Raw genomic sequence first — 24,310 nt, 5'->3', positions numbered from 1 at the left:
TCTAATATCTACATAGCTACCCTTTTCGTCAGTATTAATGGTATAACTGCATGTTGTTGGATATACTGTACTTGGATATACTGTACTGAAGCAGAAATCCCATTGATAATGTAAGGAAATATGACACTTTATTTTGTTCGATTCAATTGTTTCATTATATGCAAGAGTTAAGCTGTTTGCTTTACAGAGAATAGAGAAGTAGCTTTATGAATTGAAAAATGAGTCCGCACTCATGGTTCTTGCAAGCAGAGGGTTCCAAACCTCATTGGAAATATCAACGTATATAATACCGAGAATGTAGAAGGAGACTGATAAATTACAAATTGTATTTCTTAATCAATCACTCTTCACTCTTATCTCATCAAGTATTTTATTTTAAACTTACTGCGTATGACAAAATTCTGTAATCCTTCCCTAGTTTGTGAATTGTAATAATTTTCCAAATTCACTATTTAGCAGTTTGAATTCAAATCATAGAGAATAGAGAAATTAAGTCAATTTTATAGAAGATAATATTGGTACTTAACAAAACCATACGCGGATCTGTGTGAGTTTATTATTTTTATTTGCAAAAGCATCGATTTAGTTTAGTTTATAATTGTAAGGGAAAAATGTAAATTTTGTCCTGGAAAACCTGGAAAAGTCAGGGAATTTCATTTCTGCTTGTTTGTAGCCACCCTGTTTATTTCAACTTCTTCTCCATCTAAACATCCAATTAATTTCAACAAGTAAGGATCACTCTGTTGTTCTCTTTTTCACATCTCTTTATCGTTAAGGTCTACGGGCAGCGAAGTTTCTTTCTGTCCATCCGACTGTCCTCCATTTACAGTGTTGCCAGCTGCATCTGTAAACATCGCTTCCGTTTTCGTTTTCTGCTTCCGGTCGAATTTCTGATACACTTTGCCTTCGACTTTAGGAATCTCATGGTGTTCCCATCCGACATCTCTAATCTGAAATATCCTTCAGGCTTGATATCCTCTATCGGATAATTTTCTTCTGCATCCAAAGATCCAATGTAATTTTCCCTTTCTGAAAATCCCGCTTTGATCCTCGACAAGTAGTCAACCGCTGTGTTATTTCTACTGGCAATGTATTTTACGGTAACTGGAAACCTGGTCACCCTGTTTATCATTCTGTTTATGTGGCTCGGAATCTGAGAAGATTTCAAGATATCCACGAGCGCAGAATGGTCAGTGTAAGCTATCACTTCTGGTGCTTGCAGAAAGTAATATTCAAATTTCTCTAGACCCATGGTCAACACAAATAACTCTTTTGCTGTGACAGAATAAGAACGCTGAGTTTCAGACAGCTTCTTACTCCCAAATGCAACAGTCTGCAATTTTCTTGTTTTATCGTCCTCCTGAGCAATGATATAGCCAAGAGCTATGTCGGAGCAGTCTACAAACAAGTGAAACGGTTTCAAAACGTCAGGAATCTTGAGATCAGGACTACTTTCAATTGCATCCTTCAACTTCTGCAAACTCTCTTCTTGTTCTTTTCCCCAAGAAAATTTCCTATTTCCTTGTAACAAGTCCATGATCGGTTTGGATATCTTTGCTTGGTCCTTTATGAAATCCGACAGAAAATTTAAGAAACCTACTAGTCTCCTAACTTGCTTGATATTTCTCGGGCGCTGCAATTGCTCTGCTTGTTTCCTCTTACTTTCCGCACAGGATATCGTATTTTCTGAAATTGTAAACCCAAGAAAATCAATTTTCTTTCTGAAGAGAGGCGACTTTCCCAGGACAGAATCCAACACACTCAGTTGTTCTTCCTCGGTAGCATTCGCAATAACTACGTCGTCATAATAACATATTGCATCAGTTTGATAATGCTCTCCTAGAGTCTTCTGCATCAGTTCCGCAAGGGGAAAAGGTCCACTACGACAGCCATAAAGTAACCTTTTCTATCTAAATGTTCCCATTTCTGTCAAGAAAGCTGCATATTTTCTTGTACGAGGCGCATCCAGAAAGTAAGTTTCCCTATTTTTTTCCCATGAAAGTAAACATAATGAGCCGTGTAAATTGTGCATGCACAGCAGAGCTAAGACGTATCAATCATATGCCAGGCGGACAGATTCCGCCCGGCGCCAGTAGCGAGGCAGCAGTGGTCCGAAGTGGAAGCTTGTATTCCTTCTCCCGCCGCATGCCAGTAGCGAGGCAGCAGTGGTCCGAAATGGAAGCTCGTATTCCTTCTCCCGCCGCATGCGAGGTTCGGTCGGTGATAAAGTTCCTGAATGCACAAAGCATTGCACCAATTGACATTCATCGTCAGCTCTGTGAGGGCTATGGGCCGAACATTATGAGTAAGCAGATGGTGCGTCGCTGGTGTCGGCAGTTTTCGGAAGGTCGTCAAATTGTCCATGATGAAGAGCGCAGTGGGCGTCCGTCCCTCATCACTGATGATCTGGTTGAGCTGGTGCAGCAGCGCATCGTAGAGAACCGTCGCTTCACGATTACGGAGTTGAGTAGCCTTTTTCCGCAGATATCACTATCTGTGTTGCATGAGATTGTCACGCAGCGCCTACTGTTCAAAAAATTGTGTGCCAGGTGGGTGCCGAAAAACCTGACACCCGAACACAAAATGAAACGTTCAGGATCAGCACTGACATTCCTGCAACGGTACCATGATGACGGCGATGATTTCCTCGACAGGATCATCATGGGCGATGAGACATGGATTTCGCACTTCAACCCGGAAACCAAGCTGCAGTCAATACATTGCCGGCATAGTGGATCTCCGGTCAAGAAGAAATTCAAACAGACGCTGTCGGTACAGAAAGTGATGTGCACCGTGTTTTGGGACAGGAAGGGCATTTTGCACATTGACTTCCTCCCCAGAGGTGAAACAGTGAACGCTGACCATTACTGTGCAACACTAAGGAAATTGCGACGTGCCATTCAAAACAAGAGGCATGGCATGCTTACTGCAGGTGTTGTGCTCCTCCACATACGGCTCGGCGCACAGCAGCTGTTTTGACGGAATTTGGCTGGGAGTTGTTTGATCATCCACCTTACAGTCCTGATCTGGCTCCCAGCGATTTTCACGTTTTCTTGCACCTCAAGAAATTCCTGTCCTCCGGTGAGCGTTTTGGCAACGACGAAGAGCTGAAGATGTCTGTCACACGCTGGTTCCATTCACAGGCGGCAGAGTTCTACGGCAGTGGGATCCAAAACTTGATACCACGATACGACAAGTGTCTCAATTCTGGTGGTTGCTATGTTGAAAAATAGCTGAACCTTTGCTGTACCTGTTGCCAATAAATGGTTTCCTGAAACTGTGTTGGTTTTTTTTTAAAAAAAATAGGGAAACTTACTTTCTGGATGCACCTCGTATCTTCAGAAATCTGCATATTTGCAAATGCAAACGGAATGTCCAGAACTGTAAATATAGTTCCCCAGAAAGCTTACATATTGTCGACCTAATATCAGGTATTTCTCTACGTCTATCCTCCAATCTCTTATTCAAGCCTTTGCTGTCAATGATCACTTTACATTGTTATCTCTCTTCACATGAAGGATAGGCGGTGAAAGTAATCTGTATCACCCCTTTCAATGATCCTGTCTTCAAGCATCTGCTCAATCGCCTGATTCATTAATTTCTTCTTTTGCTCAGAAAGTGGCCTAGGTTTCGCTCGGAATGGCTTTTCGTTATTCACATCCAAACAAACCTTGTAATCCTTTGCTAATCCCGGTTTATCTTGAAAAACATCAATATGCCTTCTCAGTATGGCAATCAATTTCGGCTTGTTTTCCTCTGAGATTTCGGTACCTTCCATCACCATGGCAATTCTTGTCTCTTCGTCAACCCCTTTCTCTTTGATGTCGCTGCTACGTGTCTCCGCTTTGCAAGCAGAAACGTTCTCTCGGACTCCTTCGACTCCATCTGTGGTCGAACCCAGTCCCCTTGAACCAACATCATCAACGCTGTCACGTGTCGGCGGCGAATCAAAAGGCATGATTTTTGAAAGATCAGGCTCAATTGCCCATCCGTTACGATGAATCATTGGTACAAGTCCCAGCTTAGCCATTAATGTCCTTCCCATTAACATTTCATGATTAGCATTAGATAATACAAATATCTGATCCCGGGCCTTGTGTCCGTGAAACTTAATATTCACATAAGCGCTCCCCAAAGATTCCACATTTCCTTCCGCAAGTATTACTTTAGTTTTACAAACCTTCAATTTCACTCCATTTGTCTTCATTTTCTCGAAAACCTCCAAGGACACAAAGTTATTGGACGACGCCGCATCAATACATGTGTGTACTTCCACATTAGCCACGTTACATAAAACAATAGGTTCCCTTATTTCTTTTACATTTACATTGTGAGGTTAAAAATTTTCCTTCTGTGTAAAATTTGCTGTTTCCACGTTACTTCCTTCCCACGTTCATTTATCTTGTTTTCCTTACGGTGATTTGTAGCTCTGCAACCTTTCTGCCCACAAGTGTAGCATAATTCATTTCTCTGGCAATCTTCCTTCGAAAAGCGGTTCTGTTTGTTTTCATCCCTCACCGCAAGCCACGAAGGTGGAGGGCGTGAAACCACATGTTCAGCCCTGAAGCGGTCAACTTTCGGGTGGTCAAAACCAATGCTCACAGGGTCCAAGAAAATATCAGATTTCTTTCTTCCCCCCTCTTCTTCCCATTCCTGGTTAACTGAGTTTCTCAGCGCCCAGCTGCGAATTCCATCTTCTGAAATGAAAGATTTGAATCTCTGCCTTTCCAAAATCTCCGCTTGCAGTTCTAACGCATACTCGCTCATTTCTTTCATAGAAGTGAATGTTTTGTTGTAAAAATAATCCCTAAATACTGGATTGCAGTGCGACTTCACAAAGTCAATTCTCTCCTGTGCAGAAGCCAAATTCCTTATACTACTAAAATGCCTGTCAACTTTGCGAACGTATTCCGCCAACCCCTCGTTGAAACCTCTGAGACAAAAATAACTCTGCTTCTCTCTGATAATCTAATCCATGAAAAGCTTGCAAGAATTTATGCCTGAATTGTGAAAAATCACTGAACGGTTCCGTGAACAAGAACCACTCTCTTGCTTCCTGTCTCAACAAAAGAGGAATAAACTGCTTCAGAAGATCATCTTCGGAAATTTTAAGCATTCTCGCGTAATCTTGAATCCTATCCAAATACGAAAAAGCATCTTCCTTCCCTACATTTCCGTCAAATGTTGGAAGCAGCAAACAAATTTCCTCCATTGTCACTTTCGGAATGCACCTTTGTTCCTCAACAACAGAAAGTTCTGACGTGGTCGGTCTGAACCGGCTCGAGTTACCAAGTGACATTCTTGTAACTTCCCCTTTTCTGTTTCGCAGATCATCGGTTCGATCCTCGTCCGTTTCTCTCCGTAACTTTCAAACCAAAAAATCTCGTTCAATATCCCGGACAAGCCCCCAAATAAATATGTTACTAGGCTGGCCCCCCCACACTTTACCTCCGCACTCGAGGTTCGGTGCACTTCATACTCGGCTCAGATTTGTCTAGGGGTATCTTTCTTTGTACGACAATGCACGTGGGTTGCTACAAGTCAACATAATTATATTATTAACTACAAGAGACAACAGATAACCTTTGCGAAACCTTATTTCTATAGGGGGATAAATTACCTTGTCCAGCATCTGTGAAATTAAAAACTGAAATTTTGGATATTTTCTATAGTTTAATTAACATAAAATTTGAAGTATATACCAGTCGTATCCGAACGTTCATTTCTCTAATTATCGGGCCAAAACTCTAATTTTGAAGTTGGAAATCTCTATTGTTTGTACCTGGATGCTTTACATTTCATGAATTACATCGGGAGTACGCTTGTTACAAGGTAGACTCGCGTTACTCCAAGAAACGTCTTAACAGGCGCGAGGTTGCTCTATGTGTACATTTCTCAACACTCCACAGTGACAAGGCACTAGGCTGCCTGGTGCACCATAATTACTTCAAAATAACATCCAGTACAAACTACCTTTTTACCTGTAAACTGGGCACCAAGGCACTAGCTAGCCCGGCAATCCAATCTGTTACAGCATCCGTTTCAGGAGACCTGTCCTCCGGTCCTTGCTGACCAAGGCAAAAACAGCCTCTCCCTTCCAAGTCTCAGTTCCAACAGCCGACCTCCCCCACTCTCATCTGGGAGTTTATATACATTTTGTTTTGTTGGCATTGTTGCCAACGGCCCTTCTTTTAAATTTTTTAATCTTTAACAGCTAAACTGCCCGCCTTTCTTTGAACGTTCGAAACACAAAGAAAGAACGGAGAGATACGTGGTATTTATACATGGAATATATACGAACTTAAAATTGCATAATAAATTGATTTACACTAATCACACATATATATGTTTATACACTTGATTACCCAATTAATTAACATATTAATAAATATTTCAATAAGGAAAGACACTGTTGCCCTGACACGGGGCAGGGTAACAAAGTTTGCAACGCTGCATAGCGAAGGACGAAATCGGGAAACTTCCGTTGCCCATTACACAATACCGTTTCTCTCCCTGTTCATTGGTGGAGCCTTCTCGAGTCACTAATTGCGCTGAGACTTGTTCTCGTTCGCCTGGTCAACAGTTAGCTGGTACGGAGTTTAGGTTCAAATTATTGTAGGTTGCACACAGAGTGAGCAAGGTTCAATCCTTGAATTGAAATATGTTTTGATGTTTGTGACATGGTATTGAATTACACCAAACTGTCCCTTTTACCTTTTACCCTTTTCCCCAGCCAAAAGGTGCTGCTTTCATGTCAGATGTGCATGTACAGTACCAAGACTACATAATGATTCCACATAGTTGGTAGCGCTAACGGGCATGGATAATTTTTCTGCTCCCCCCCTCTCTCTCTCCCCCCTCCCTCCCCCCTTCTGTTTGTGTGTGTGCGCGCGCGCATTTGGGACCAAATAGAAATGCAGCCACAAAAATCGACAAAGTTTAAGAAATTTTGAAAATGTAATAGAGAAATTAAAGTTCATAAAAATCTTCAACTAATCTTCACTCAGAATAACAGTTGTTTCAACAATCAAAGCAACTCAGAAGAAAATCGTTTTAAAGTTTTCACCACTCTTGTTAGTTCACATCAAGTCTGCACTCAGAAGAAAATTTCTACTTCTTCTTCTATGGCGCTCCAGTCCGTATTCGATCCATGGCCTCCCCAATCTTCCTCTTCCATCCCGTCCTATCCAAGGCTGCTCTCTTCCAGTTCCTAATTCTAAGCAGTTGTACTGCATCTGCTCCAACCGCTTCTTCCCATCTGTTCCTGGGTCTCCCCACTGATCTTTTTCCTCCAAAACTTCCTTGCATCACCTTCTTGGGGATTCGGCTGTCATCCATCCTGATTATGTGTCCTGCCCACTCTAACATTTTAGCTTTTATATAAGCTGAGATGGGTACATCTTTGTAAAGTTCAAGAAATTCCTGATTGCTTTTTATTCTCCAAATATCTTGCACTTTTATTGGCCCATATATTTTCCTCAGTATTTTCCGTTCAAACAAGTCTACCATTTCAGCTGCGCTCTGATTAAATGTCCATGTTTCACTCCCATATATAATTATGCTGCGAATTACGGTTTTATACAACGTATCTTTGGCTCTGTGGTTTACTCCATGATATTTAATCAATGGTAGTAATGAGAAGTATGCTTTATTGGCTTTTTGTAATCTATTTCTTACTTCTATCATCTCATCATTTTTGTCTGTGTTCAATACTCCTAGATAACGAAAACTTCATACCATTTCCAATTCATGTTGTCCAATTTTTATATGATTTTCCTTTGACTTTGCTTTCTTTGTTTGGACTAATATTTTTGTTTTATTTGTGTTAATTTGTAATCCAATTTCCTTACCTTTCTCATCTAGTGTTTCCACTACTTCTTTAATTGATCTTATTGATCTTCCTATGATATTGATGTCATCTGCATACCCAACTATTTGGGTCGACTTCTTCTGTTATGTTCTTCTGGTATCTATCATTAGTTTCCTTATCACATATTCCAGAGACAGATTGAACAGGAGTGGTGCCAAGCCATCTCTTTGTTTGAGACCTTGTTTAACTGAAAAGCTCTCTCCCATATTTGCTTGTATCTTCACACGTGCATTGGTGTTTTGCATCATCATTTCTACCAATCGAATTAATTTTGTGGGTATTCTGAATGTAGTCTATATGTTTCCAATTTTAGTTCTATCAATGGAGTCATATACTTGTTTAAAATCTACGAAGACTTTTGTTATTTCTATGTTCTCTTCCCAACACTTCTCCAGTATCTGTCTGACTGTATGTATTTGATCTATTGTAGACCTGCCTTTTCTGAAGCTGGCTTGGTACTCTCGTAATGCTGCTTCTGCATATGGTTGTAGTCTTTATCTAAGTATGCTTGTCAATATCTTGTATGCTACACACAACAACGATATTCCCCTGTAATTTTCACAGATTTGTTTATCCCCTTTCTTGAATATGGGGCAAATTATCCTCTCTTTCCAGTCATCTGGCATATGTTCTAGGCTCCAGACTTTGCATAGGAGTAAGTGTAGGGATTCTAACAACTTCTTCCCTCCATATTTCTGTTGGTATCCTGGTGCTTTGTTATTTTTAGGTTCGGAATAGCTTTTCAAATTTCTGCTAGTGTTGGTTGTTCTTCTGACTCTTCTTCCCTCCTGGGTCTCATTTCTTGGTCCTCATTTTGGGGTTCTGTGTTGTTCAGTAACTGTTCAAAATATTCAGCCCATCTATTTGATATTTGCCTTTCATTCCCCAGTAGTTTTCCCTCTTTATCTTTGTTCTTGGTTTAAATCCTTCCCTTATTTATTTCCTTGTTTAAAGTCTTAATTCATATTATTTATTTTCTCTGTTACATGTTTTCTTTTCTTCCTATAACATATGTTGTACACTTTTTTTCCTAGCTCTTCCAGTTTTTGTTTCTTTGCTCTTGTTGGTCTGTCTAAATATGACTGATATACTGTATCTCTTTCTTGGATGGCCCTTTTGCAGTCTTCGTCAAACCATTCCTTCCCTTTTTGTACTGCATTGGTTCTAACACTATCTTTGCTGTTTCCTCAATATTTGATTTTATTGTATTCCATATTTCTTCCACTTCTGATTCTTCTGTTATTGGCATGCTGGTTGTGCCTACTTGTTCTAGTTTGTGCGCTAATTCTTTCTTAAACCTCTCACTATGTATCTTTTCTGTCAGTTTCTTAATATTGTACTTCTGATTCGTTTCTGTTTTGTTTCTTTGTGATTTTGTTATTCATCCTCTGAAGACTACTTTGACTTGGTAATGGTCTGTTCTGCAACTGGCCCCTCTGTATGATCGTACATTTATAATGCTTGTTGCTCTCCTTCGATCTATCAAAACATGGTCTATTTTATTGTTTGTTCTTCCATCAGGTGATCTCCATTTGTTTTCTGGGGAACATTGTGGATGCTATTGTCATATTTTTACTAATTGCCAGGTCAATGAGTCTTTGACCATTATTTTTAGAATTTCTATGTAAACTGTGCTTTCCAGTTGTTTCGTTATAAATTTCCTCTTTGCCTATTTGTGCATTCAGGTTGCCCATTATCATATTTGCATCGCTGGATGGCACACTGTCTATTGTCTTTTCTAGTTTATCATAGAAGTCATCTTTTGTTAATTGTTCTTTTCTTCTGTAGGTGCGTAGACATTTAGGATGGTTACATTAAAGAATTTAGTTTTCATTCTTATTTTACATATTCTGTCATCTATAGGCATAAAATCAATTATGCTCTCTTTCATTCTTCTCTCTAGTGCATATTTATTTCCTTTATTTTTGCCACTGCTGTATATAACATGTGTCTTTGTTTTTCATATATCATTAGCTGTCCACCTTGTTTCCTGTAGGGCAGCTATCTGTATGTTATATTTAATCAGTTGGTCCATGACTATTTTCAGGGCCCCTGGTTTGAGAAGTGTTCTGATGTTCCATGTACTCATCTCAATGTCCATATCCTTTCGCCTTGGTCGTCTTAATTTATGTTCATCCTTTCGAGGCTCTGATTGTGGTTTTGCAACTTTTGGAATTTTTCAGGGCTGAGTTGTCTGCACAGCACCCAACCCCCAACCTTGGGGACCAGGATTTTCTTTCAGGGTTTACTCCCTTAGCCTTTGAAGTTTCCCTTTCCACAAGGCAGTGGTTTCCCTCTTCTCCCAAGAGGGTGGGTTGCCTCTTCCGCCATCTCTGTCATTCCGAAAGGTCTCCTTCTCCACCACAGATGCCATTGAGGTCTTGACCTTATCCCTGGTAAGGGGTCCTTACAAGGTGCTACCATCCGAAACCAGATGGACCAAGGTTTTTTTAAAGAGGTATTACTCCTCTAGGTTCTTCCGCCGCCTCAGCCGTTGAGATGACCTTCCATCTTCTTCCGCGTTTGGAGCTGTTGACTGTTAGGTTGCTTCTTAGTCTGGCTCTTTACCCGCTAGCCTACCTGGCATGGGAGACCCTGCCAGTAGCTATGCTACAGCCAGTATAGCCTAGAGGATCATCAGAGCACACAAGCCCCACCACCAACTACAAGGTCTTGCAACCACTAGGTGGTGAAATTTCTACTAGTGAGGAAAATTTCATGGAACTTTTAAAAGACAGAAGTCAAAATGTACCCCATATTTGCGGAACATGTTGAATGGAATGAATGTCTCTTCTACCAGTTTTCAGTCTCATAACTTTCAGAAATATATTATAACAGTTTCTTATTTCATTCAAATTAATACTGCTCATGTGATTTATTACAGAAAATGTATGTACATAACTACCTGCCAATTTTAGAGAACAGCATGTAAAATGTTTTACATTATTAACGAATAGGCTATATATCCTACATTTTCTGTTTCTAGTTTTTAAGTCCACTTTATGCTCAGGTAGGCTTATCAAACTTGACCTACTGTTTAAATTGGAATCTGAACCACATCCATTGTGCCTCCCCAGGATATGAAACTCATGACCTTCTTTTGATTACACGGCAATGTTACAACTATGCCATTGTGGACACAATTTCTTATGAAACTCACTTGCACTGTTTTATATGTAAAATTATTCTTGACTTTGAACTTCTCTAGTGTATTCCAAATCATTTGTTGTTAATTAATTTCATCTACACATGATCTTTTTTGGGATTAACCTTAAATATAGAAAACTGACATAAAAACGAGATCTGTGCCTCTAATTGCCTCCTTTCCCCCTGATAATTTGAAACTACAGCTGACTCTTCGAATTTCTAATATATTTGCCTTTCGAATCTCATAACATGGTTTCAGTAGCATGCCCGGGGTATCTATGGGGACTGAACCTGGAATCTATTACATCTAAAGAAAATTTTGATAAAATTGTAATACAAAAATGAATTGTCCCCCTTAAGCTGCATGTGTGTATTTCTGCCTTAGAAAACCAGATAACAGTGATGTTAAACTTTTTTTTTTTTTAAAAAAAAAACTTTTTTAATGTAAGGGAGGTGGAGGTGGTCAGAATGATTGAAACTGATTGATTGATTGATTTAGTTTATTTTACTTCGCGTTTTGTGCATCTTGGCTAATTTGCGAAGATGGAGATGAGTGATGAAATGATGAAATTGATGAATGGACATTCACAAACAACCAAGCCCGACCGGGATTCGAACCCGGGACCCTTGGCGTCGCAGCGCGATGTGCTAACCACTCGGCCACAGGGTCGGGCGATTGAAACTGAGAAAGGGAATAGTAAAGGAAATTAAATTTTCCCCCCAAAAAAAATCCATTTATACAGATGAGAAAAACAATGTATTATTATTGTTGCCTTTTGCTTTAAAAAGTGCTCCCCTGTGCTTTGCACCATGCCATAAATGCAGGGCATGTGGAGTTACCCAAGAAATTGTTGCAAACATCTTTGAAGGCAAGCCAAGCTGCCTTCTCAGTATCTGTCAGCAACTCTTCAAAGGTTTTGTCTTTCATTAAGTCACGAATCTGAGGCCCAATGAAAATACCTTCTTTAATTTTTGCAGTACAGTTGCAGGAAATTTGGAATGCAAAAATTAAAAACCCCTGCCGTCTTTGTCAATTGCTTTCACAAAATTTTTCATGAAGCCCAATTTCAGATGGAGCGGTGGTAACAGCACACTGTCTTTGTCAACAAGGGGTTCATGCAACAATTTTTTTTCATCCGGATTGAAGCCTTCTCTCGAAGGCCACTGTTTCACTACATAATGGCCTTTCCTTGACCTACTGTCCCAGTGACACAAGAAACAGCAATATTTTGTGTAACTAGTCTGCATTCCCAGCACAAGCCCCAGAACTTTGAGATCACCACAGATTTTCCATTTGTGGGTCGAATAGCCAATATACTTCAGAAGTAGTCTCATGTTCTCGTAGGTTTCTCTGAATGGAATGGGCCACTGGTATCGAAGGTTTCTTGTTTCTGTTATGCAAGAGAACAGCTTTGAGACTAGTTTTTGAGGAATCTATGAATAGGCGCCATTCTTTCGGATTGTGAATCATTCCAAATTCTGTAAGCAGCCCATTTATGTCATTACAATATTCCAGACTCTCTGCCATTGAGAGAAAAGTGGAAAGACCAGACTGTCGTTTACGGAATGATCTACTAGTGTTTGGTTATAGCAGGTTTATTTCTAGAAGATGAGACCCAAGTAATTCTGCTTGCCTTTTTGAAAGATTTAGATCTCTTACAAGATCGTTCAATTCTGCCTGTGACAATGGCTGTGGTTGGGGCTGTGATGTAGATGGCATGTAATCAAGATCTTTGTGATCTATTGGTTGGTTCATTACTATCATCTGTTTCATCTTCCAGTGTCTATTCCGCTGGTGGTTTTGGAACTGGAAGAGAATCAGAATGCGGAACTGGGCGCATTGCAGATTCCAAATTTGGATATGAAACTGTGTGTTTTGATTTACTTGCGATTCCTGTTACTTTCGTTAAACAAAAGTAGCAATCTGTTATGTGGTCTCTAGGTTCCCTCCACAACTGTGGTATGGCAAATGGCATAGATGGGTGGGTTCCATGCAACCAGCCACTTAAATAGTGTGAGCATCAGTTCTGTGGTGCCCAACACTTACCCTCATCTACCTTTGATTCAAAATACAACTCGTACACCTTTTTTGACTAGCAGGGAAATGGGATGTCTTTGGGACTTCGTCGTAAACTGACCACACACGTAACAGAAAAGGTTTTGTGAATTAATACACTTCCTAGACATCGCTGAACACAAGAAACACGCGAACATGCACAAACAGTATTCTTCCCATTAGGGGTTTTGCACGACACACACTGCAGGAACAGACACTGCTTGATCCCACTAGCAACTGACTGATGCAAATAACTGCAACTCCACTATACCTCAACCAAGTGGCTATCTATCTCTTCCCTCTCCACCCCCTCCCCTATGCACTGTCGAACCCTAGTAACAGGCTGTGCTGATAAGTGCCACGGCAACAATAACATGCTGTCATGTGCTGATAAAATTGCGTTTCCAGAGAAAAGTTTAGGTGATAGCGAAAAACTGTTTTCACTATCGTCATCAGGACAGTTAACTCCATAGGAATCACATGCCTTTGTTCTGCGGCAATTTTCATTGTCGCACAGTGTTATCAGAAAGCTAATTTATTCATATTTCCCTGTGAATTTAATTATATGTGTTGAATTTGAATCAGTCAAGTACAATTTCAACCACTTAATTCAAAAAGTAAAACTTCAATCCCAATGAGGCATGTTGAAAATTGAATAAAATTCCTGATTTTTATTCTGCAGACATTTAGGACCAAGAAGCAACTTTAGCACACTGTATGTTTTGGAATTTCTAAAAAATAATTCTGTGCACCCTACTTTATAATGCATAATTCAGCACAGCAATTATGTTTTCTGGATTCTACTTTATTTCTGTTCAAATTATTTTTGTTCTGTTTTCCAGATGTTGCCAGTAGCGTGTCACCCAAGTTCTCGAAACTAATTGAAGAATCGGGTGGCTTGAAAGTCATTTATAATGTAGTTGAACGTGGTAACCAGTCTCAGCCATGTTTGGAGGCTTTGACACTGTGCACGAGAACTCTACTGAATATGCAGAAATGGAATGAAACAGAATGTAGTGTTTGGATGGTAAGTTCCATTTTGTACCAACAGATAACTTAATGTAGCAGGTACATGCTAAGTACTTCCTGGAAGCATAAAGCATTCATTTTTGAATTACAAAGAAACAAATTAAGAGTTTCATACTGAAGTATCGTAGCATTTATCTTGCTTATTGCTAAGTTCTACTGACACTCCTGAATAAATAAATACTGTTTTCTATATACTGCATGCTACATGCTTCCAGGAAGTGTGTGTGCACAGTAGACAGTGTCACTCTGCTCCTATCATTGACTGCATTTCCCCTGTGCTTACATTCATATGTGGGGTTAGAAAGAGGCAGAGGGGGACAACATTCCTGCCCAATGTTATGAGTAGACCTCGGATTTTTAGGTTCTAAAAAGTGTGCTCTTAGGTTCCTAAACTAGGCTCTAAAAATCTTAAATTAGGTTCTAAAAACCATAAATTAGGCTCGAAAAATCCTGAAATAGGTTGCAAAAAGACTTAATTTGGTACAAAATTCCTGAAAAATACTGATTAGATACAATCGTTAAAAACAAAATTTCACAAGAACCGTAATAACCAAATATTAATTTTCTAAACAAATTTTCATTTCTTTATATCATTTTCAAAATTATCTACAAATTTTTATAATACTGCACTTGTGCTGTTAGAAAAAGTTACTTGTTGATATGAAAAATGAATTACGTATGTATAATTTGCTGCACAATATCAGGGTGGCTACTCACTTGGAATTCCAGGAATTACACGTGAATTATTGCCTTTGGAAATTATTCATGAATTTTGGCAAGACATGAAATAAGGTACAAGCGGATGTTTTCTCTATTCCATATTTTTCACCGTAGACATGAAAAATTGCAACTTTTATCAATCCATATCTCATTAAATTTATACATGTTTATAAATGCCCTGAGGCAAGTTTCTCTCAGTTAAGCTTTTATTTTTATTGAGAAGAAAATGAAAGCTACATGGAAAGTAAAGCAAAATGTTCTCAATCCGTTTACGTTTAGTATCTTTTGCAGAACAATCTATCTGACAGATGGAAGATTATTGCAAAATAATATATCTTGAAGTTGATTAGGTAAATTTTTTGGTACATTGGAATCATACAAACCCTTTATATTGTCAATATTTTTGTGTCTGTAATATGTAAGGTTGGAATAGAGAAAACATCTGCTTCTATTCTTGAATTTTTGGGAAGTTCACCTTGAAAACTAGGAATTATACTTGAATTTTATCATGGTCCTAGTGACAACCATAAATCTTTTTGGTTATCCACACTCAAACTCCACCTTTTGTCTGTGAGGATCATTTCATGTACTGAGAATTATCTTTCAACAGAAACATAGTCAGTAGTGCTAATTTGAATGCTGAAATATTACTTCACAAGGCGTTAATGCCAAAAAGGACCAGACTGACATGAAAGTGAACAAGGCCACACAGATCAGAAGTTTGTACTTGGGACTGTGTAGCCAGTAGAGACGATTGGGTGCCAAAACTGAGAATGGGGAGGAGGGGGGTGGGCAAGGACAGTTTACTTTATCTTAGTAGGCAAGGCTTAGCATTAAGAGTCTATAGTGCAGGGGTAAAAAATAGAGGGGAACTGTCCTCTTTCGCCACCACTGTTTGCAGATAACAGTGACATCAGACATTTTTGTTTTGTTTAAAGCTTTGATAAACATCATATACTTGGAGGGAGGGAAATCGACAGAAAACATATTTCAAACATGCCAGTCATTGAATTATTTCTCCAACACACCTAGTAAATATCTCTGTGAGATATCAAAATCCTGTAAAACCTAAAGAAAGGTTTAATTTAGGCACTATAAAACTTAGTCAGTTGTTTTGTTTCTTTATAAAACGCCGATATAAATTGTTATTTCTTATTTACCTGCAAAGGAAAAAATAGGTTAAAAACCTAAAATCCAAAGTCTAGTTATGAGTTATTAAAATAATTAATCTATTTAAACATCAGGATTTCTTGTAAAGGGTAGTAGAGAAAATAATGCAGTCTACTTGAAAGATCACAACTATGAATATTCCTTTAAATGTTTCTCAGAAGAATCATCCACATGACAAACACAATGAAAATTTTCTCCTTCCCCAATCAATATGTTTGCCATCCATACCAACAGCCATAACACCACCTTTAATAACTGATTCCGTGTTGCCATCATCCATCTTTTACCCCCTTCCCTCTGGCATGTCTTTCCTCAGGCGATGGGAAAGGGCCTGTAGCAGGCATCATGCCACTATACCCCCCGTACTCAACCTAGCCGACCAGTAACCCGTTCCTCTCCTCCCCAAAACTACCCACCCACCTTGAAGTAAACACTGGTGAAAGTACTTTTGTTTCCTATCTACTATTTCTGGCCACACTGACCATAGAGACTCTAATGTCAGTATTCTGTGCCTCTACTCTATGTGACGCCGATCTATCTTTCCTCTCCGTTTAAAATGCGACATATGTTGCGAAATATCGAACTATTTCTCTTCGTGTGGTAAGTGTTTATTGTCTCCTTCATCATTTGTGTGTATATATATATATATATATCCTACACGTTCTTTTAATATACATATACCTATAGTTTCAGCAATTTCAAGCACTTTAACTCACCATTCCTCTAACACCATATCATATGTTTGTTGAATGATTTCTGCTATTGTTGCACTTGTTGGATGTCATTTACATGGATCATCTTCAGTGCTAGTATGGCTATGTTTAGATTCAGCAGCCAATTTTTTATTGTTGAAAATGAAGAAGTGTCCCCATAAACTTTGTGAACTTGGAATGAATTTTGTTTGACGTTAAACCTTCTACATGATGTTAAATTTCATCCATTTTAACCCTTAGATGCCTATACTGTTTTCCTGAGTGTTTGCACGAATGCCCAGAATGTTTCCAGTGGAAAATGTAAAATCCTGCAACATTTTAAATAAAATTTAATAGCTCTGAAACTATGATCAATTGAGTTACAAATTAAATCTAGTTTTGTTCAGTACAGATTGGCCAATAAGTCCATGTTCTTTTCCTTTTTAAATCTTTAACAAATATCAGAAGAATGAAATTTTTAAAAAATGTACTTTTTGTGAAAGTTCACATTCTGCTGTCTCACAGAGGTATCACCACAACATAATAGTGTAAATGGTTCCAATGCGTTGCTGTATGTGTGTTCTACAGTATTTGAAAGGGAAAAAATTCCAAAGTAATACAGCATGCCTTGCATATAACCAAAGAATTTTTTTTTAAAATTATATCTGAAACTGATAAAATAGTTCCTCCTTTCATTCAGAACATGAAAAGAAAAAAAAACAACAGGGGTGTAAGGGGTGACTTTCCACGTAGTACACCCAATTGTCAACCTCAGTTCCACATTGTACACCCTGGACTGCTTTTCGCAGACTAACGAGGCTCTGGCAACTGGCCCTATGGCCAGTATAATTCTGTGTGTTGTCCTGTGTTTTGTCTTTGTATGTGCTGAGTGCCATGAGAAAAATAGCCTCAGCTTTAAACCAAAGTTAGATTATTTTAATCCTCGGGAACGTGTTTTATTATAGTTCTGCTAAGGGGCTGGACCCTGTATACTGTGACGGGTGGAAAATAACCTAAGTGCTGATGCACCCAAAATTCAGAAGGAATACTTTTTACCCCTACACTATGGCCTCTTAATGTCATGTCTACCATGAGAAAGTAAACTGTCCTTTTGAACTTTCCATTTAACTGCCCTAAAGAGAAAGAAATGTTATTTTTTCCCCTAATAAAATCAGTAAGTATGAAGTACGTTGTTTATGCATGCTAATATAGGAGTCCTCCATGACAGCTGTTTAAATCTATGAGGGTTTTACTTTAAAACATTCATAGGTTTCAATACAAGATGATCAGAATATTAACACAATTGTCATTTGATCAAATAATCCACTTTTGCCACACACTGTTCATTCAAAATTAATTAAAAAGTACACATTTTGCATAAATTTGCAGAGTATTTAGACTGCAAGAGATTTAATGTGGCATCTTGTAGACCCTCCTCCCAGGCTACCTGGAACTCTGGAAAACATATTGGTGATGTTATTGATTGAATTGGAATGATAATTTCCATTACCAATGTCACTGGTGTTAAGTAATGCAAACTTAGCTATAATATATATGTAGTATAATGATTGTGAGTTTCTATAGAAAGAAAAAAAATTGAAAACTGGAATTCTTATTTGTTCTAGTGTCAGAATGATAAGTGTGACCTGAAAAGCAATTATGTGGTTCATGTATTGACTTCCACTATCTCAAAGTACAAGAACCATCCTCAGATCTTCAGTAACTGCTGCGACATTCTTTGGAGGTTTGTGCAAGACCCTGTCAAAGTATCTGTAAGTATGAAATACTCTAACAATATTATGCATACTGTAATAAGGTTTGTAATATGAAAATTATTTTCAAAGCAAAATAGTGACAAATATTTGAAGCTGTACATACTCTTTGTTTACTGATCTTGAGAATTTTAACTTGAGATCATTTTCAAATCATTTGTTGTACAAGCTACCAGTTTGGAGTGTTTTGCTGAAAATTACATCACCCACAATTTACTGATATGTTAAATTCATAGTGTGGCTCAGTAGTTTTATTAGATCCCACTTAAAACTGTAGGTCTAGTCTCAATGAGCCCATCTGTGCATAAAGTGGACTTAAAACAAAAACTGTAAAAGAAAAGAAAGTAATAGGTTGTTGAGTTTCACATGTCTTCAAATGATTGAACTTTGAACAAGACAGGTGTTAGATTTAATTCATGACAGTGTAACTAAAAAGGCAATGTGTGAATAGTTTTTCAGAAAGTGTTATCTTTCTGTCATCCAAATATACACTGAAGTAAATTTTTCCATAATCAGATGAGTGCATGGTGTCAGTTACATAATAGGCATGTGGATTGTTAGTCTTTGTGCTAATGGTGTTTGAAGGCTTATAAAGTTAGTTGCTTGAATTTCTGAATAACTAATAGAAATTGTTGTGCTAAATGTGAAAATTGCATCAAGCTGAACAGTAAAATCTTCCCTGTCAGTAACAACAAAGACTTTTGATTTGCTAGAGCTACTACCAACAACTCGCTCAAGGCGAATGGTGCGAGTTGCATCCTACGAACCTGTAATTCAATTTCCATTTTTTAAAATAGCTATATGCAGACTAATATGGCAAAAAATATAATGGGCTTCTAAATGATTAAGGTCAATAACCCCCTCTTGAATTATGTGGCACACTACTGAGTTATCTTTCTACTGTGGAGGGAAATGTACCAGAACAGGAGAAGGCTTTTTGAATTCCACTTCCATTTTCTATCATGTGAGTACTGATGTTAGGGACCTTGAATTTTGGCACATATACTAATATTGTATATATTTTTTTACAAAGGAAGTGTTTATGCATGTGCCGATGCCAGGGGTCCCGGGTTCGAATCCTGGTCTGGGCATGGATTGTCCATTCATCAATTTCATCATATCATCACTCATCCCTATCTTCACAAATTAGCCAAAAGTGGCACAAAAGATGAAGTAAAATAAAGCAAGTCAATCAATCAATCAATCAATATTTATGCATGTGCATCCTTTCATCCTAATCTCTTTTTCATGCATATAGAATTTTAAAATAATGAAATTATGCTATTTTTAAGTTTGTTTTTATTTCACTGTATTTTGCACTTTAAAAGAATAGAAAATACAATGAAAATAAAACATTTGGAGTTACAACAATACAAATTGATATTTCATTTACACCAGACTTTCTTAACCCTTAAACACCGAGTAGACACTAACGCCAAGCATATTTTCAGTTGGAATAATAAAATTATGTAAGGTTTTAAATAAAAATGTATATCCCTGAAACTACAAATGCTATAGTTACAAATTTTAGCTTGTTTTGTTCAGTACAGATTACGCTATCAACATATGGTTGAAAAACTAATTTTCATTTGTAAAAAAAGTGATGTCACCTTACGGAAAAAAAAGTTTCCAGAAAGTCACTTTTAGCATCAGCTCTATGGACACTAGATGAACCAAACTTGCAGGGAAGCACAACAAAAGATCACTGAGAACATGTGATGCCCATCCCCCCAATTTTGAAAACAATGAAAATTACACAACATTTTCAAAAGTCTTAATTTTCAAGAAATTTTGAAACATGAGCATTTCCCCCCTGGCACCCTAACTGTTGCACATTGTGAACATGTTCTTTTGTTCTCGTTATTACATGTAAAAGTGAAATATGTTAGCAGAAAGCAGTTGGTGAATAGTTAAAGCCAATTTTAGTAAAAAGATATGTTATTCATAAAACTGTACACTGTAAAAGCAAAGAAAGAAGTCCACTACCCCTCAGCAAAGCACAAATTAATTTTCCTCTGTTATCTGCTAAGGGCAGGTGGGTAGTTACGATTACCACCTCCACATGGAAGCAATGCACCTTTCATCAAAACTACACAAGATATTTCAGTTCTGTCTTTTTTTGTTAATTTGTATACATATGAAGGTATGACATACTCGAATTACAAAATAATAAATCCATTGTTACTATTATTAACAAGAACAAATTGAAAACGTCAGTTTTCCTTCTAAGTATTGTAGAATATAAAAGTGTACACTATCTGAATTATGAACTTCCTATTTAGTTTATTTATTAAATGGTTTTATGATTTCTGCCTTGGAATTCATAAAAATAACAAAATGAGAATTTCAAACATACCTGATGAAAATTATCAATGTTGTTACCAATAAACCAATATTAGCTGATACTGAAGTAGTACCAATTTACTTGTATCTGTTCCATCACTAATTTATAGTAAAATCTAAACTCAGAATGTGATTTTTTTTTCAAAAATAACTGCAAGAAGTGGGGTGATATTGAAAAAATCAAGACATCTATATCATATAATTTTGTGTTGGCAAATTTTTATGTCAATTCCTCCCCTTATTTTAGAAACTACACAATAGTTGTAAACTTTCAAGCCATAAGATAACAATGAAGTAATTTCTCTTTGCAGGTTATTCTGGACCAGTCTCATGCCTGTAAATCTCTCACTTATTTGAATAAATATCTTGAAGGGGCAGGTGTTAAGGATAAGTGGGAAGTGCAAGTTCAACCAGAGTCACCAACCACAAGGGAAAAAATTGGACAGTATGCTAAAATAATGGAAACGTTGGGTATCAAGTCCTAAATCTTATGCCCTTGAAATTAAACTAGTTTCTTCTTTTATTCTCAGAGTTTTGCTATTTCAGATTTGTTTGTTCAGATATGTTGCTACATCAGTTTTGTTTGTTTAAATATGTTTTTAATATGTTATATATAGTTTCTTTTGTTACATGCAGAGCTTTTGTTACATCAATCTCCTGCAACGAAAAACAAAATAATTAAGTACACATGGTATTGCATGGCTTTCCAACATAAAATTAATTCATGTGTTGACAATTTCAAGGGAAATTAATGTAACTAAAATCAGAAGAACATCTATATATGTTTGTAATGTAGAAAATTCATGCTAAACCTTGGAATGGAGCTAGGTTTTCTTCCTCTCAAAGTTTTGCTATTTCAGTTTCATTTGTTTAAATATGTTTTTAATATGTGATATAAATGTTTTTGTTACATGCAGAACTTTTTCCTTGTAAATGTCCTGCAACAATCTAACAATTACATGTGGCATTATATGGCTTTTCAACTAACATTCAATTCATGTGATGGCAGTTTCAAATGAACTTAATTAAACTTAATTCAGAAGGTATACCTTTATGTGGGAGATTCATGCAAAACCTTGGAATGGAACAAGGGTTTTTTCCTCACAGTTTTGCTGTGCGAGTTTCATTTGTTTAAATGTGTTTTTAATGTGTGTGATATAAATGTTTTTTTGTTACATGCAAATTTTGTTTCTTAACTATCCTGCAGCAGTCAAACAAAATAATTAGTTACACATGGCATTGCATGGCTTTTCAACATTACAATTAATTCATGTTTTGACAATTTCAAGGGAAATTAATGTAACTAAATTCAGGAGAAGATCTATATATGTTTGTAATGTAGGAGATTCATGCAAAACCTTGGAATGAAGCTAAGAAGTTTTCTTCCTCTCAAAGTTTTGCTATTTCAGTTTCATTTGTTTAAATATGTTTTTAATATGCGATATAAATGTTTTTTTTTTGTTACATGCAGAACTTTTTCCTTGTAAATTTCCTACAACAATCTAACAATTACATGTGGCATTATATGGCTTTTCAACTAATTCATGTGCTTCCAATTCCAAAGAAATTTTATGTAACTAAATTCACAAGGAATTTGTATATACGTACAATGTAGAAGATGAAGTAAAACCATAAATAAAGCATTTGCCTCTATTTTAAGGTAAGTGGAAATGCATCCTTTCGTTGAAATTTAGTGTGAATAATTATTAAAAAGGTAACAGTTACAGTAAAAATGACTAAATGCATGTACTAAATTTGTTGTGTGATGTAAAATAAAATTCTTGTTTGTAATTCATGACTCACTTTTTCCTTTCTTTCTTTCTTCTGTGGAAAAAGAAGTGCATCTTCTGAAAGTTGCAACATTTGCTTCATTTCTATTTTAATGGTTCAAGTTCTGGCAGCATATTCAATTAAATCATTAATTCAGTTTTGGTGTTTATTTTTATCATATCTTTCTTTGTTATTATGTTACACTCATAATTTGTACTGTTTAAAATCAAAAACTTGACTTCATACATTTTAGCTTCATTAATATAAAATCAAATCAAAAGAAGTTACCATGACAAGCACAATATACCTAGGTAAACTGAAATTATGGCCAATTCATCGCATGGCTGCATGTAAAAAAAAATTGAATTATAGTTTACAGTTGTGAACAGCAGTATTATTACAAAAGTAGATTGATATAATATTAAAAATATAACAAAATATGGGAAAACTCACATAACAGAGAAATCATGACCAGTTTTCCTGTGAGATTAGATTTTATGCATCATGTATATTATGTACACTTCTGTTCACAAAAAGTGGCACACTCGTTTGAGTTGAAGTCCAGCTTCCTAGGTGATCGTGTCTGGCAGTACAGCCAAACTAAGTGCACGGAAAGCAGTAGTGCTTCTTACTATCAAACATTTTAACCACATGCAGGGAATTTTCTCTCTCTTAGACTCAGAGAAAAGGGCTAACGGAGAGATTACAGTGTAAATATTAATTAACTGGACTGTCCACGTCTACAATGAAAGTAATGTAATGCGAAAAATTCGTGAAAAATATATTTTAAAAAAACACATTTTTGACATTCGTGAAGAAGTGGTTATCACAATGCATTAGAATGCGAGAGCCCCGGATTCAAATTTGGCCTGAGCATGGGTGTTCATTTTGAGTCTCTCTTCATCGTTGCGAGTAGCTGAAAATTGAAGAAAAGCAACACTAAATAACGAAAAAAATAATTAAAAAATAAAATAAACACAATTAGAATAAGCAAAGCGGAAATAGTGCTGTTGTAATTCCTGAAAATGATGCAAAGCAACTTATTTTTTCTTTTGGAAAAAGTGTTAAAAGTGTTAAAAGTGAATATACCGTGCGTTCATTTCGATCTGCAGCCGAGAGATCGGGAGAAGCGTGGCGGGCGGCGCTGACAGAGATGCCGACATTTGCGGCCTGTAATGCCCGCTTATTTTTATAGACATATGCAGACATTTATATAAATATTGCAAAACGATCACTAACCTGTGTTATAACACGCAAAAGTTCTTCTGTAATTCATCCAAGTTCTGCTCTTATATACACAAAAAAATACGCTTTAGAAACGATGTTAAGAGCCACAGATAATAAAACATTTTAATCAGAGTTTTGACCAGTAACGTCCTGCTTAAGTTTATATCCTTGAAAGAGTTTTGTGCCGATGGGGATCGTTTGGAGGTTTTGAATGTGCAACACTGTATCAAGATTACGCTGTAGAAGAAACCGTTAAAAGTCAATAGTGTTCGTGAGCTTCCTTGCAATCCGAAATCTCCGAGCTCGAGTTTTTTGTTCCTTCGCGACTAGATGAAGACAGAGTTGTAAATATAGTGGCGAGCAATGTAAACCAAGAGCGTGTTAATTTCATAATGTGCGCAAGAGTGTTATTCTTGGTTACTTGCAGTTACTTGTTTGTGTTATTGTAGTGTGTATGTGTGACGTGTCAGTGAGACGATTGGAATGCCAGCCGCAAGATTCACGTTAGAACAAA

The 24,310-nt window shown here is 37.2% G+C and overlaps 1 protein-coding gene across 2 annotated transcripts in view; it reads left to right on the top strand.

The window, feature by feature from the left end:
* Positions 1–22,559, top strand: part of LOC145984088 (uncharacterized) — a 501,971-nt gene extending 479,412 nt beyond the window's left edge. For both annotated transcript variants that reach the window (XM_083117495.1, XM_083117494.1), the window contains exons 16-18: positions 13,916–14,100; positions 18,310–18,456; positions 21,111–22,559. In XM_083117495.1, the coding sequence (XP_082973621.1) occupies positions 13,916–14,100; positions 18,310–18,456; positions 21,111–21,284 (506 nt within the window). In that variant the 3' untranslated portion in view covers positions 21,285–22,559. The remainder of the gene's footprint in view (positions 1–13,915; positions 14,101–18,309; positions 18,457–21,110) is intronic.
* The last annotated feature ends 1,751 nt before the right edge of the window (positions 22,560–24,310 follow it).

Source organism: Lepisma saccharinum, chromosome 2, assembly GCF_977018435.1.
Source record: "Lepisma saccharinum chromosome 2, izLepSacc3.1, whole genome shotgun sequence".
NCBI classification, from domain to species: Eukaryota; Metazoa; Arthropoda; class Insecta; order Zygentoma; family Lepismatidae; genus Lepisma; species Lepisma saccharinum.
The sequence above is the reverse complement of the archived record's forward strand: the minus strand, read 5'-3'. Positions and strand labels throughout refer to the sequence as shown.